Raw genomic sequence first — 15,372 nt, 5'->3', positions numbered from 1 at the left:
ATTCTCAAAACGGGATGAAGTCTGGGAAAACCAGACTCGCGGAAATACTTTGGCTATAGAAAGTTGATGCAGAATTACACACTAAGATATAACCAATAATTATCTCCTGGTGCTCTGGGCTCAAGAGGATCAGAGTTGCAGTCAATGTGTCTTGCTATCATTTCAAATGCTTGAACTCCCATTTTGGGGGGACTTTTGACAATTTAACCTGTTATTTTCTCATGCAATGAAATGGGCCGTTTTGAACTGACAAGTGTAATACTTTCCAACAGCTAGAGCAGCAAAATGCCTATAAATGTATTTATCATATCAAAACAACACACAATCAGGGCCGGCTATAGGTATTTTAACCTCCTAGGTCTACCCTCTTCTCCCTAGCGCCCACCCCTTCCCCTTTGGAGCTGTCTCTACGGATACCAAGGACTGGTTTAGCTAACATAAGCACAAACCCACGCTGGTGATTCCCAGGCTACAGTAATCATCAGCTTCGCAAAACACCTAGAGAGGGGTGCTGGAAAATTGCTCTTGGGTGGCTTTCATATGGTTGTTGTTAAGAGCAGTTTTTTTATTTTATTTTCCTATTTTATAACTGCAATATTCCCATTTGCTTCCTGGTTTGCTGGGACTGCATTATATTTTTATGTTCTTGCATGTTTCCTTAAAACTTCAATCAAAGTCGTCTTTCAAAAAAAATTGTTAACAGCATTTTCTTAGTACAGTAGACAACTACAAAATTATCGCCCTCCCTCCTCCTCTTCATTTTTGGCCCATGTGTAGTAATGGCACAACTGGAGGACTCATAATGCTGTAAAAACGGTAATGTGAGCTAAGAGGTTAGTGAGCCAGGCCTTGATATCAAACGAGGAAAACAAAATGCAACAGAAGAGCATGGGTATGGTAGATGAAAGGAAGCCACGATGAGCTTGACAAGACCAAAGGAAAACACACAACCAGTGACCTGGAAGCTCCCAACACGCACCATTTTGTGAGCATGCTCAGCTAGCCTGGCTAAAATAAGGTGGCTTACCACAATGCGACAGACACGGTCTCAAGCAAAAAGGTCACTGCAGCGACCTTAGTTCAAGGCACAGCGATTCTCAAATTGAGTGTTACGGAACTGATTTAGAACTGCCCTATAGAACAAAAGGCTAGAAAGAATTTTCTGGCCTAGGCGTTTTAAAATCAAAATTAGAAATAATGGGGAAACTTCTAAAGTACACGAGGCAGACATCCAAGTGCACGTACACCCTAACAGACAGAGCAGGTTTCGGAGTGCAAATTCAAAAATGACCAGGGCTCCTTCAATAAAAGCAGGGATTATACAACTGCTACACACTGTTACACAAGGAGGCCAAACCAGATTCTCCAGGGATTTAGGCACATCTCGAAATCCCATGCAAATTAAGTGCTTTGACTATTTATTGCAGGTGATCAGTGAAGCCACGTACAAAACCACCTACAGACAAACTCCAAATCTTTTTTTGGGCAGGGGTGAACTTCAAACGGATTAATGGCAATTGTTTCTAGCATGGGGTTAGTTCTAAGTATTTTAGAGCAAGGCATTGTCTAAGTTTCTCCTCTAGGGAGAGATTAAGTTAAGATTGTGTTACCTGTCTTCAAGTAACTGAGGATCAAGGGATGACTCCATGAAGATGGAATCCTCTACAGAGCGGACGGCGTGCACCTGGTGAACAATACTGCTCTCCTCGTCTGATAACAGCATGGCACCCAATTCAGCTACAGCGGCTCTTAACCTTTTTTACACACATGCACACAGTGGGCAGTTCATAGCATGGCGAGAAACAGTCAAGTTACGCACCAACACAGCTTACAAGTCAGCTATCACTCTGTTTTTTAACAAGGAGAGCCTTTGCTTTGTGTGCAGGTTATTAAAGTGGCACGTAAAAATTAATTATCAAAGTGGAAGGAAAGTATTTTTACTTTTTTTTTTACAGCCATCCCAAGCAAAAGAATTGCCAGGTGACACGGAAATTGATCCAGCATTCTTGCCAAAGAACAGGTGATATTCCTCAGAGATATTTTTAACTCACAAAAAAAACTTTTTGTTTGTTATCTCTGAAATGTGCCTTAATTTTACAGAAGGGCTGTTGGGAAAATTTGAAGTTAGATCACATGGATTGCTTTTTGCTTCCAAACTCGAATGTTCCGTATTTTATTTGTTTTCCTTCCGCTTGCGTAGAGATTTAAGGTTCTCAAATGCATGATCCAGTATTAAAAGGATCCACACTCACTCATTATTCCTGATTTTGTGTTGTGCTTCTGTATGCTTGCTTTGTTTAGTTTTACACTATGCATGGAAACACTGCTTTTTTGAATAAAGCATAGAATTACTGTGCAAGGTCAAGTGGTGCCATCATAAGGGCAGAACGTTACGCCACAAAACAGGTTTCCAAAATGTGCCTGCCACTAAATGAAAATGAGGAGAGGGCATTTGGATCGAGGTGCTTGGTGCTTCTTCTGCCAACTAATTCTCACCCTACAAATGCTCCCAGGGTCTTCTAGACTAGCTGGAGCAACAAAGCAAAAATAGCAATTGGGACATGCACAGAGGAGAATCAGCTGTTAACCAAATGTCCCCTTGGTCCCTCATTAGCATTAAGAGGGGTACATGAGCCTGGAACTGCCTGTTTTCCTCACAAAACCTGGTTTCATTCTAAGTGTACCACTGTCTATTGTGTGAGTGTGCCACTGTCTATTCTAAGGTAAAGGTAAAGGGACCCCTGACCGTTAGGTCCAGTTGTGGCCGACTCTGGGGTTGCGGCGCTCATCTTGCTTTATTGGCCGAGGGAGCCGGCGTACAGCTTCCAGGTCATGTGGCCAGCATGACTAAGCCGCTTCTTGCAAACCAGAGCAGTGCACGGAAACGCTGTTTACTGGAGCGGTACCTATTTATCTACTTGCACTTTGACGTGCTTTCGAACTGCTAGGTTGGCAGGAGCAGGGACCGAGCAACGGGAGCTCACCCCGTCGCGGGGATTTGAACCGCCGACCTTCTGATCGGCAACTCCTAGGCTCTGGTTTAACCCACAGCGCCACCAGCATCCCTACTGTCTATTCTACTGTGGTTTAAATATACAGGAAGCTACCTTAAGATCCCCATTCGCTAGGCAAGGCAAACATACTCAAGGCATACATACTCGTTCATAGGAAATATTCATAAAGAAAAAGAAAGAAAGCAAATAGCTTTCTTAACAGTGTGTTGGGAGCAGATTCTCACTGTTTACTTCTTATATTCAGAAGCATGCCCCATAAAGTCACACACAGAATTAAGGTGCATCTAAAACACCTCAGAAGCAGCAGCTGGCAAAGGACCCCCCCCCCCCCGTTTTTAAAAAGGTGTCAATCTAATTCTACACATTGCTGTGCACTTCATGTGTATAATATCTGTATTCAGGTATTCGTGCCCTCAAAGTACAAAATGAAAGAAGGGAAGAATAGCCACTCCCAGCCAGCTAAATGCCACCCATAAGCAAAGCTCTTTATTTTGAAACGTATTTGAGAACTAGGGATGGTGATGTAGGAAAACAGCCAAGAAAGCATCTGTTTACCCAAAGATAGAAGTTTCACCAAATGCATTTTCTAAAAACCTAAGTTTGGGCCACTTCAAACATATTTTCCTAAGACCAGAATATATCTGTGCTGACTTTGAAGGGTGCTTAGTGTACTTCTGCACTACTTAACTGTTAGAATAGCCAGTCTCAAGTTTAGTTTTAGCCTCTAAGAACTGAACCCTAACAATTTCATCCAAAAAATTACCATGCTAGCAGAGATGGTCTGAGAACAAGCACACAACATGTGCCAGCACAAGCAGATATATTTCATTTATCTTATTTATTTCACAAAATTTATATACTGCTTGATAGCAACCATATTAAAATGATCAATAAGAGTTAAAGAACAAGTAATTGAAAACGTATCAAAGCGGTCGAGGAAGGCAATCCTGCAAGTACACAGGGTGTCAAGGGCTTTATATACCCATCATAACTTGGCCTAGTAACAAATCGGCAACCACTGCAGATCTCTAAGCATAGGCGTTATCTGCTGACAGGGTCTCACTCCTATCAGCTGCTGTACTAACTGCGGTTTCTGGATCAAGCACAAGGGAAGCCCCACATAGAGTGCATTGAAGTAATCCAATTTTTAAGTCACTGATGCCCAAACCACTGTGGTTAGGCTCTCTTGGTTCAGAACAGTTGTGTAGTTGTACCTTGGAAGTCAAAGGGAATCCATTCCGGAAGTCTGTTCGACTTCCAAAATGTTCGCAAACCAAACTGTGGCTTCTGATTGGCTGAAGCTCCTGCAGCCAATTGGAAGCCATGGAAGCCCCATCGGATGTTCGGGTTCTAAAAGAACGTTCGCAAACCGGAACAATCACTTCCGGGTTTGCGGCATTCAGGAGCCAAAACGTCCGAGTTCCAGGGTGGTCTGGATCCAAGGTACCACCGTATGTGTTGTACCAGGCACACCTGGTAAAAGGTGCTTCTAGCTACTGAGGCTCCCTGGGGCTCCAGTGACAAAAGAGGGTCCAGAAGCCCCCCAAGGCTGCGTACCTGCTCCTACAAAGGAAATGTAGCCCCATCCAGGGCAGGTAATCAACCAATTTCTCAAAACATGGGAGTCACTCGCACACAGTGCCTCCAGGATTAAAGCACAGATTATTTTCCTTCATTTCAAAAGATTTCAAGGGGGGGTGTAAAGCAATAGCTGGATTATGTATTAGTACCCTATGTGATTATGGAACAGTGGCTTCAACTTGTTTCGAATAAGCAGGAAAGTTTTACAAAGCCATTTACAGTGCAACTTTAATACCCTATAAAATCTCTTTAGATCATACAGGTACAGTATTAGCAGTGCATTAAGCCTTTACGTTCCTTTTTAAAGAGCATATGCACAAGGGTTTACCAATGTTTCAGAAAGACCATTTTTATTTAATCAACAAAACAAGCATTTTATGTTAATAAATGCAGCCTGTGCTTTCCAAACAAAAGCAACAGATATTCTATTTTGTAAGCAGAGTGTACACTGTCAATTTCAACACAGTAACTGGGCTAACCAGCAGTCATAGGACAAGTTAACACACCAGCAGAATTAACTGAGCAGAACCATTAGTTTTGCCTGGGAATGTGATGCTACTCAACAAGCCAGGAACATGCAGAAGTCAAGATGACTGTCTAACACATGAGTAAGCAAACTAAGGCCCGGGGACTGGATCAGGCCCAATCGCCATCTAAATCCAACCCGCGGAAGTTCCAGGAATCAGCATGCTTTTACATAAGTAGAGTGTGTCCTTTTATTTAAAATGCATCTCTGGGTTATTTGTGGGACATAGGAATTCGTTCATATTTTTTTTCAAGATATAGTCCTCAAGGTCTGAGGGACAGTGGACTGGCCCCCTGCTGAAAAAGTTTGCTGACCAATGGTCTAACGCATTGTTCAATCCTCGCTCCCTCAAAGTTTTAGTAGCCTTAACTAGAAAACTGGGAAGAGTTATGACAAGACTCAGGACTTCCTGCATGCTAAATATGAGGAAAGCTTTAGCACATCACTAACCTGCCTTTAAACGCCCAGATCGGTGTCTGATCGGCAAGTCCTAGGCTCTGTGGTTTAACCCACAGTGCCACCTGCGTCCCTAATGCAGAGATACACATCCACTATTTTTTCTTCCTAGATTCCTTTTCAAAAGCCTACCCTAACCTGTTGCACTTTTGAAACTCTGTCAAGCAGATCTTTTATTCTCCTCAACCACACTTTCCCATAATTCTCTGAATTCAAGAGAGTTTAAAAAGAAATTTGGGAGCTTCTTTTTGGCGACAAGACGGGGGAGATCCTCCTAAATAAAAGAAAAAGAAAATAGGTGGCAAGTATTTCATTTGGACTAATTATTTATTTTTACCTGCCTACAGTTGTATGTCTACTACTGAGTTATAATGGGCCTGACAGGGTAAAGAGTTAGCACAATATTGACAAGCTTCTTCCAAAGACAAACCAAATGAATAATCAGGATCAGGAATGAACAGACTTAAATCTACTCTTAAGAACTCAGGAGGACATACAGTAAGGCTTATAAAATGTGGGGAGGCTTCATAAGCCCCCAGTTACACATTACTTCATACAAAGAAGGATACAGCTCATCTTGCCATCAATACTGAGTGCTGAATTGATAATCCAACCTCTTGTCCAATCAAGCGTCACACTTGCAAATACCAATTGGCCATTCATGAAGATGGAGGAAAGATGAATGAAGCACATCAAAGACAACCCTCAAATGAAGGCAACATTGCGGGTGGAGAGGTATAGGAGTTTGGAGAGAAGAAATGAGGGCCCTGCCACACACAACAATGACAGGCACTGGTAAATTAAAAGGCCATGTGTGCCAAGGCTAGTCACTATGGTTGCTGGACTACAATTCCTATGATCCCAGACCAGTTGGGAGTTGGAGTCCGACAAAATGTGAAGGGCACCATGTTGGGTTTTTTCCTGATCTTTGTAGTCCCAATGCCAGACCTTTGGAAGGGGGCAAAGAAACTGGGAAGCACAATCATTTCCCACAGCATCAGAAGGGAAACAAGCCAAAGAATTGTGACCTTTTAAAAAAAATCTTCAGGGTGGTAGAGACTATAAAGTGAGGATATGCCGTATTTTTCCATGTATAAGACGTCTCCTATTTTTTGGGGACTCCAAATTAAGAAAACACCCCTCAGCACTACCCGTGTATAAGGCGACCCCCAATTTCAAACCTCTTTATTTGGGTAAAAAACACCTAAGTCTTATACACGGAAAAATACAGTAATTTAAAGTGAGAGATAAAGATGGCTCTCCAACAGTAGTTGGAATCATTCTTGACTCAGCGCATAATCAACGCAACATGCCAAGATCTTGATTCCATGTAACTGGAGATGCGTACCTCTTTTCCATTTATGAAACTCACAAAAATGAAAACACTTGGGTTTTTGCCTCTTCTCTTTTTAACACAATGGCCAATCTATATTTATTTTAAGAAAAAGCCTTTCCAATAGGCTTTCAGCTTCAAAGAATCAAGATCGGGGGGGGGGGGGGTGACCTCTCAGATGGAAATTTCCACCATCATATTGAGCTTCAACTTTACCCATGAAGGGATTCAGGCCAGAGTAAAACACTAATCATACCAGAGGAACAAGGCAACAAGGCAGACACAGAACATCAGCCTCCAATATACACAAGACATGCAGAGAACCAAATGGAAACTGCCAAGCTGATGGATTAGAAACACACACACGGAATTAGAAGGCACACACAGAAACGTCATTTTCAAAGAGAGGCACAAGAATGCAGCAAGAGGAGAGTCAATGCCAGCCAGACAAATGAAAATGAACACCTAAAGGAGAAAATGAATGAAACAAAAATAATCCAGCATGGCTCAACTGTTTTATCGAAGGCATGTGGTGTACAGTATTTGTTCCTAATCAACTCTTTAAAGTCAGAATTCCTGGAAAGCTCAAACCAAGACTACTGCATTCAACTGTGTCAGGGTTGATGAACCTACAGCCAAATAACAGACCCTTTATTTTGCCCCAAAAACTTCCCCAGGCCACACAGTCTGCTTTACACCTTGGGCATTTTTGCCTTCCTGGAATCTGTCCTTGAATATGTCAATGTTTCTTGCTTGTTCAGAAGAAACAATAAAGAATAGCCGGTAATAATTTGTTGCCCCTCCCACTTTTGCCTCTGGCCCCGCCCACCAATGGTGACAGTCCTCAAAAGGGGCCCCAGAAAAGAGCGCAGCCTTTCGGCTGATAAAGACTCCACACCCCTGCACTACAGGATATACTTCAGCATTGCAGTGATTTTCCATCTTTATAATTTCTTTTGAAAAGGTCTGTGGATCCAGAGCACGTTAAAAGTTCCTGTGAAGCATCCTGTAGGCTTTTTGCCCCTGCTCCCCACACCGCTGCCCACTCCACCCACAAGGGTGACATGAGGCTTACAACTTCAGTCTTGTAGCTCCCCGCTTACCAGCTAGAAGAAAGTATCATTAAACTTCCAGGCTTGTGGTCCAGAAATTCATTTTCTCAAGACCTCAATTAACGGAATGCACTTTCTTTTTGGGAACAGTTCCATCACAAAGATTAGAAGTGTGTCTAAAAGTGTGTCAGCTCTAATTCAAGGCTGCAATGCTCTCCTCCTTTACCTCAAAGAGTCCCACTGAGATCAGTGAGATGTACAGAGGAGAGGCACGAATATTCTGAAGTTTCCTGAGAAGAGAACTATTGCTCTTCTCTGAAACTGCAGAACCACATATCACACTGTTCTTTCTATGGGACTCGCACATAAACCTCCCACAGGTGTGCTACCTAGTAAAATGGGGGCAGTGGGGGAAATAGCAAAGCCCAGATAGGCTATGCTCACATCCTGAAAACCTGCAGGCAGTTTTGCATATGCACTCAAGAAGTGACAGACCCCCCCCTTTTTTTTTGTTCTGAGTGCATATATGCAAAGCAGATACAGTGGTACCTTGGGTTAAGTACTTAATTCGTTCCAGAGGTCCATTCTTAACCTGAAAGTGTTCTTAACCTGAAGCACCACTTTAGCTAATGGGGCCTCCTGCTACCACCGCGCCGCCGGAGCACGATTTCTGTTCTCATCCTGAAGCAAAGTTCTTAACCCGAGGTACTATTTCTGGGTTAGCGGAGTCTATAACCTGAAGCGTATGTAACCTGAAGCGTATGTAACCTGAGGTACCACTGTACTGCACACAAATAAGGAGTCAAAGAAGTGGAGGTTTAGAATACAGTCATACCTTGGAAGTCAAACAGAATCCGTTTTGGAAGTCTGTTCCGACTTCTAAAATGTTCGAAAACCAAATCATGGCTTCTGATTGGCTGCAGGAGCTTATTAGAGCAATTAGAGCCGTGGAAGCCCTATTGGACGTTCGGGTTCCAAAAGAACGTTCGCAAACCAAAACAATCTCTTCCGGGTTTGTGGCGTTGGGGAGCCAAAATGTCCGAGTTCCAGGGTGTTCGACAACCAAGATATGACTGTACTCTGTTCTTATTCTGAACCAGATTTTAACAAAGTTAGATGACATTGCCTGTAGCCTTCCCAAATTTCAGGTGCAGGTCTCTCTCAGCCAAAGAACCTAAGATTCTCATAGTTCTGGTGTGTCTATCATCCATAACAATTGGTCATGCTGTCTGGGGCTGATGGGAGCTGGTGTCCAACAACTTCTCAAGCCAAGGTTCTCATAAACAGTGGCCGAGGTGAAAAACTGGGTGTCTGCATTGTGCCACTTCAGTCTATGGGTGGGAGCTCACATGACTGAATGCTGTTCCGTGCAAACACACCCACACCCAAAACATCTGAAAGATTAGGTTCAGAATGAAATCATCTAGCCAAGCCTTCTCCCTGACTTGCTAATGTCTATGTGTAGCAACGCTTATTTTGTGGAAGAGCCGTGGGTACAAAAAAAAGAGGCCGACAGGCCCAGGTCTCAAACAATGAAGACAGAACGTTATCTGGGGATTGAGGGGAAAGATCCTTAAACTCTCGCTCCGAGTTCAGATTCTGCCTACCCAGCTCTGGCTGAACAACCGCCCCCCAACCTTGCTGTCCCCTCTTGCCCTCAAGAGGAGATTGTATTTTCTTTTGAGGGCCCGTCTTGATGAATGAGGAGAACTGTAAGATTTGAGACCTGTTGCTGGCACAGTACCATGCTCTAATCTAAACAGAGGTCAGGGTAATGACCTCATTCTTCTTGCCTGGGTTGCAGGGAGGCTGGGTATGAGCACTTAAGCTATCCAGGAGTCTTCTGAAAAACAACTGAGAGACTGGCTTCCTATTTAAGTTTTCCAGCTGCAGTTAATAGCTAGCTCTGCAGCTGGAAGGAACAAGCGGCATAGGTATGGGGTGAGGGGTTCAGACTATGGAAGGACACCCCCCCCCCGCATGAATACTTTCATGTTCCTTACAGATCTTCCTAATAGACAGTTAATGAAAAGCTGTGGTGAAATGTTCGTTGGAAAACAGAACTGCCTTCATGCACCCTGTGTGTGTTGCTAGCCGACGTTCTACAAATCAAGCTACATAATGCATTTTAAACTTTGCTTTCCAACCACAGGCAACTAAAACAAGGCTACCAGCTAAGGGAGTACACAGGTATACCTCGGAGATGTTGCGAGTTCTGTTCCAGACCACCGCAATAGAGCGAATGTCACAGTAAAGCAATTCACGATTTTTTTTTTTTTTTTTGGGGGGGGGGTTCCCAGTGCATATAAGAATTATAATTATCCTATACTGTTGTCTATTAAACAAGTTCCCCCTAGCTGCAGGGGTGGGGGACCCAGCTCCAGCCCCAGCAACTCCAACCCTGTATTACGCCATGGAGATATACTTTGATTTTTAACTCCCATTCATCTGCTGGGTCTGATCTGACACTAGTGAACGCTGGCAAATCCTGTTCTATGTTCACAAAAAGAAAAAAAGGATTTAGCAGACGCAAGGAGCAGCGTAGATAAGCTGCGTGACTGTTCGTAATACAGTAGGCCTGCAACTCACGTTCCAAGGATCGTGCCCCAAAAGCCATTGGGTTTAATGGCGGGTGGGATTGCCAAAGTCCTTTTTTCTGGAACCTTTCCGCCCCTTTATTATTATTATTATTTTTGCCATGCACATAAAGCTGAATGCATCCAAGTTGCGGGCTTACTGTACTAAAAAAGTATTCAGCCAGTGTTAGTTTGTTGCTAGTAACTTTCTAAAGAAAATATCTGAATGTCTTGAACAGAGAACGATTTGCCCCAGCTGCATTCGTAAAACTTATGTAAGTAGGGATTATTTTCTAAAGGAGGAATTTGTTGTTAATGCCACAGATCTCATCGCACCATATCCATTTGCAGGGACCGAGCATTTGTGCTCTAAACTCTGGAAGTGCTTTTGACTCGTATCAATAAACCAAAATATACACACATTTAGACTGTACGGTGGGCGTGGGGGTCAGCAACCGGAAGCTCTCGGTCAAATCTAGACTCCTAAAAGATGTTAATTTGCCACCTGGTTGCTGAACAAGAGGCAAAATCATGGTGAAAATGGTTTCAGAGGTAACAGAACCCAATGGCAAGTCACTTTTATGGTCGAGGGTACCACTGGTCCACTCCCTTGTCCAAATTGCCTTGTGGGAAACTTAGTTGCTGACCAGGGCTGTACAGTGTTTCTCATGTCTTAACTTGCCTGCACATAGAAATTTTAAAATCTACATCAAAGTTGCATATAAATTTAATAGTACAGCTATTTTGTATGAAATGACTAGCAAGGGCTTGTCCCCATCCCCCCAAGCTCTCTAGCAAGCTACATTAAGTTACTCACATTTTTGTACTTGCTAAATGGCTGAGATTCAAAATGCCAATTAGGATAAGCACTACCTGAAGAGAAAAGCTTGTATATCGGGTACATTTGCCTGCTCAATGGATATGGAGCAAAGTGCCTGTGTCTCAGTTACAAAGTTCAACCATTTGTTTTAATAAAAGTACTTTTAAAGCACGCCTGGTACCTAGTAAATAAAAATCAAAGACCTGTTAAGAACTGCGGTGAAGAGTTTGTTCTTTACAGATTGCAGCAAGTCTGAGTTGAGGAGGTTCTGACAGATGCAAAATGTACACCTGTTGCAGGTGCACATACAGCGTAATCGGGCATGGCTGCAAAAACACACAGAAGGATAGGAATTGAGATCTCAGGCAGAAACCAGGGCTGAGCCAAAACCAAGAGCGGTGAGGATAAAACTGGTTACATTCTGGGGAAAAGTGAGGCAAGGGTAGACTAAAGTTGTACAGATTTCCAGGAGGAGACTATTTTAGAAAAGTGCATTGTGCCCACATGCCTGCATCCCCAACAAGAGGAAGAGAGAGAGAAGGGAGGGGGGATTCAACTTTTATTTTATACACAGCTTAGAAGGAGAAGCAGAATGTAATATGCTCTTGTTTAACAAGAGGCAACTCCTCCACAATCCATAGAAAGAACGGAATTCGGTTCCTTTCTCCTGCTACTGAAACTGAACAACTTCATGAAGCCAACAGCTACCCTTACCTCTTCCATCCCAACCAACACACACATGCTTAAGAATTGGGGAAAGAGAAAGGGAAGGTAAGAAAGTCAATACACTGTTGCATATATTTCTCAAAACATTTGACTATTCCAGCTGGGCCAAATGCATTGAAGAAGACTTTTTAAAAAAGGAGCCTGAACTTAAGATGTCCTCTGCACCCCACCCCCCAAAAATCTGGACTTCCTGATGAAAGCAATCAAATTAACCCATTTGAACAAGTGACAGCCATAACCCTTCAGCAATGATGTTCAAGTGCACAGGAGCACAGGAACATAAAAGTGGTTTGGGGGGGGGGAAGAATTAATTGATTCGGTCTCCAAGACCGAAAAATGGAAAATGAATGTTTGAAGGTATTCTACATTTGATTACTAGATGTGAGGACAAGGTTATTGCCAACTTTATTGAAAGATTTACGGGGCATGTAGTTAGCCCTGGAGGGTCAGTCCCTGTGGCAAACACATGGTCACAGAAAAAAATGAAAAATAAAACTAAAACAAAAAGTTCCTGTTCCAGTGAAGTCTTGGATTGCACTGAATATCCACTATTGTACTATAATGAACCTGTCATTTTAAGCGATGTCTAAACCAACAACGCAGAGAAGGTTAGACCTACCAGACTAACAAAGTCTGCAGACTGAACTTGTTTGGCAACAGAGCAAGATGCGTAGTGAGAAACAGCAACTTTGAGAAGTATTCAATCTCTGGGCTCACAAGCATCTACATGAAATGTAGGATAGCTATTAAATTTGAGTAGCAACAAGTGTGGTCCAAAAGAGAGATAAACGAAAGCAAGAGAACTCCTATGGTGCTGCTAGAGAAAATAAGGTGCAAGAATCGAGGAAAATAATGACAATATTAACAATGACTGTAGGCCACCTTGCTTTAGCAAATGTGCAGCTTGAAACCTCCTGAGGGTATCACATTTTTTCACATCAATATCTACCTTTCCATAGAGCAGAGCTTTCCAAACTGTGTGTCGCGACATGCTAGTGTGTCGGCCGCCTTGTGTAGGTGCCTCACGCACATGCTTCCCACGCTCCTTGCTAGTAAAACTAAATTACTGTGTTACGAAATGATGCGTGTCTAAAAAGTGTGTCACCAACATGAAAAGTCTGGAAAGTTCTGCTATAGAGCTTAAAGGTAAAGGTAAAGGGACCCCTGACCATTAGGTCCAGTCGTGGCCGACTCTGGGGTTGTGGCGCTCATCTCGTTTTACTGGCCGAGGGAGCCGGCGTACAGCATGACTAAGCCACTTCTGGCGAACCAGAGCAGCGCACAGAAATGCCATTTACCTTCCCCCTGGAGAGGTACCTATTGATCTACTTGCACTTTCATGTGCTTTCGAACTGCTAGGTTGGCAGGAGCAGGGACCGAGCAACAGGAACTCACCCCATCGCGGGGGTTCAAACCGCCGACCTTCTGATTGGCAAGTCCTAGGCTCTGTGGTTTAACCCACAGAGCCACCCGTGTCCCAACACTATAGAGCTTACTACTGCTGTAAATAAGTATTGTAATTAGGATTTGTGTCGTGTAACTTGCAGTAGTGTGACTATTTAAAAAGAGGAGAGTTAAAAATACTTTCAAGTTGCTTTGCTTCCAGCTTGCCAGGAGCTCCAATTCCGAAAGGCAACTGGAACTGCGCCAGTGTCCCAAGCTGAAACTGTGTACTTCTTACTTGACAAGTCTTTGCTCTGTCCTGTATGTGCACCAATATCTATACCCCACCCTAGAAAACTGAACCTTTTTTTTTTTACTCTAGAAGTAGTCTTCTCTGTAGTTCTTCTCTGTACAGAGAAGAATGGGCCTTCTCTGTAGTGGTTCCTCATTATATCACAGTCATACCTTGGATTCCCAACGCCTTACGAGTCGAACGTTTTGGCTCCCAAATGCCGCAAACCAGGAAGTGACTGTTCCGGTTTGCAAACGTTCTTTGGAACCCCAATGTCTGACACAGCTTCCGATTGGCTGCAGGAGCTACCTGCAGCCAATCGGAAGCCGCGCCTTGGTTTCTAAACATTTTGGAAGTCAAACAGACTTCCGGAACAGATTCCGTTCGACTTCCGAGGTACAACTGTATATCTAATATGTTTATGATTGTGTGTATTTTATATATTTCTAGGTGCCAGGCAAACATTCCTCTTCAACCAAGCCTTTGGCTGATTAATATTCTACAGCCTTTTAAATGTGTCTGTGGGAAGGTCAGGTTACTGCTTTGCTGTTTTGTTTTACTTCTTTCCATGTTTTTATCCTGTATTTTACCCTAACCCTGACATCTTATGATGAAGGGAGGTATATAAATCTAATAAATAAATAAAAAGGATTTGAGAAACATGCTGCCCCCCGCAACACTGTGGTGAAACATAACTGTGATCCAAAAAATGAGTTTACATATGCCTAAGAGCTTGGCTACATCTAGCAGTATTTGGGGAATTTTCTTTGAATAGCAGACTACCATGTCACGTTTCAAAATCTGTTTCCAATTCCCTTCCATTTTGGAAGTGTTTTGCCATGTGGCACAGAGAGCTGCTCTTGAACCCAGAGCCACCTTGGACACCTGGAACTAGTTTCACAATTCTTTGGAGCTTGGCCCATATATTTATGAAGGCCTACTGAGGAAATGTGCTAATACGGTACACTGATAAACCAGATACCACCAAGAGAGCCAAATTCTCTCAAGTCTATATTTTGAGGTTGGGCTCTTCTTCATCTGTGAAAATATAGTGTTGGGGACTTCAAAAAAGCAAATACTAATGTTTTACCTGAAGCCTTGTGTTTTGTCCCCCCCCTCCCCCATGTAAATATACCTGTTTTGGTTCCCAGTAACACTGCCCTTGAATCCCTGAGGCAAAGGCTTTGGGACATCTCACATAGCGACCTGCGATCCCAATCTTATGTAATTTGTAGCCTGGTCGCAGCTGGAATCCAATACTGGTACGACTTTCAGATATCCTCATACCTTAGGAATTTGTCTGTACCTACCTATCGGCGTTTATTTACCAAAGCCAGACTAAATGTATTTCCCTCGGAAGTTCTAAATGGCAGACTGAGAGGCAACCCCTATCAGAATAGGCTTTGTTTATGTTCCCAGGAGGTCGACTGCATGAAGAATATCCTACTGCATTGTGGGCAATATGAGCCAAGCAAGGGATCAACTGATCAAACCCTTACTGGCAAATTAGCCGGGAAAATCCCACGCCTCCCACATTAAATATCTTTTGGAAGACAGGTCAAATGATATTACACTGGCCGTGGCAAAGTTTCTTTTGGAGGTTATAAGAAACA

General features: G+C 43.1%; 2 protein-coding genes across 5 annotated transcripts in view; both read right to left on the bottom strand.

Moving 5' to 3' along the window:
• RNF135 (ring finger protein 135) overlaps positions 1–15,372 on the bottom strand; it is a gene marked incomplete at its 5' end in the record, with an annotated part of 230,923 nt that overhangs the window by 166,327 nt on the left and 49,224 nt on the right. The gene's annotated exons all lie outside the window — the stretch shown is intronic.
• RHOT1 (ras homolog family member T1) overlaps positions 1–15,372 on the bottom strand; it is a 51,669-nt gene that overhangs the window by 3,011 nt on the left and 33,286 nt on the right. Inside the window, exons 19-20 of one of the 4 annotated variants that reach the window (XM_079965435.1) lie at positions 11,562–11,684; positions 1,611–1,754 (exon numbers count right to left, since the gene is read on the bottom strand). The exons of 1 other annotated variant lie outside the window; for it this stretch is intronic. In XM_079965435.1, coding sequence (XP_079821561.1) covers positions 1,611–1,754; positions 11,562–11,684 — 267 coding nt within the window. Of the gene's footprint in view, positions 1–1,610; positions 1,755–2,142; positions 7,376–11,561; positions 11,685–15,372 lie in introns of those variants that run through there. 2 more of the 4 variants (XM_079965437.1, XM_079965436.1) reach the window with 2 other exon arrangements.

This window comes from Podarcis cretensis (assembly GCF_951804945.1).
Source record: "Podarcis cretensis genome assembly, chromosome: 2".
NCBI classification, from domain to species: Eukaryota; Metazoa; Chordata; class Lepidosauria; order Squamata; family Lacertidae; genus Podarcis; species Podarcis cretensis.
The sequence above is the reverse complement of the archived record's forward strand: the minus strand, read 5'-3'. Positions and strand labels throughout refer to the sequence as shown.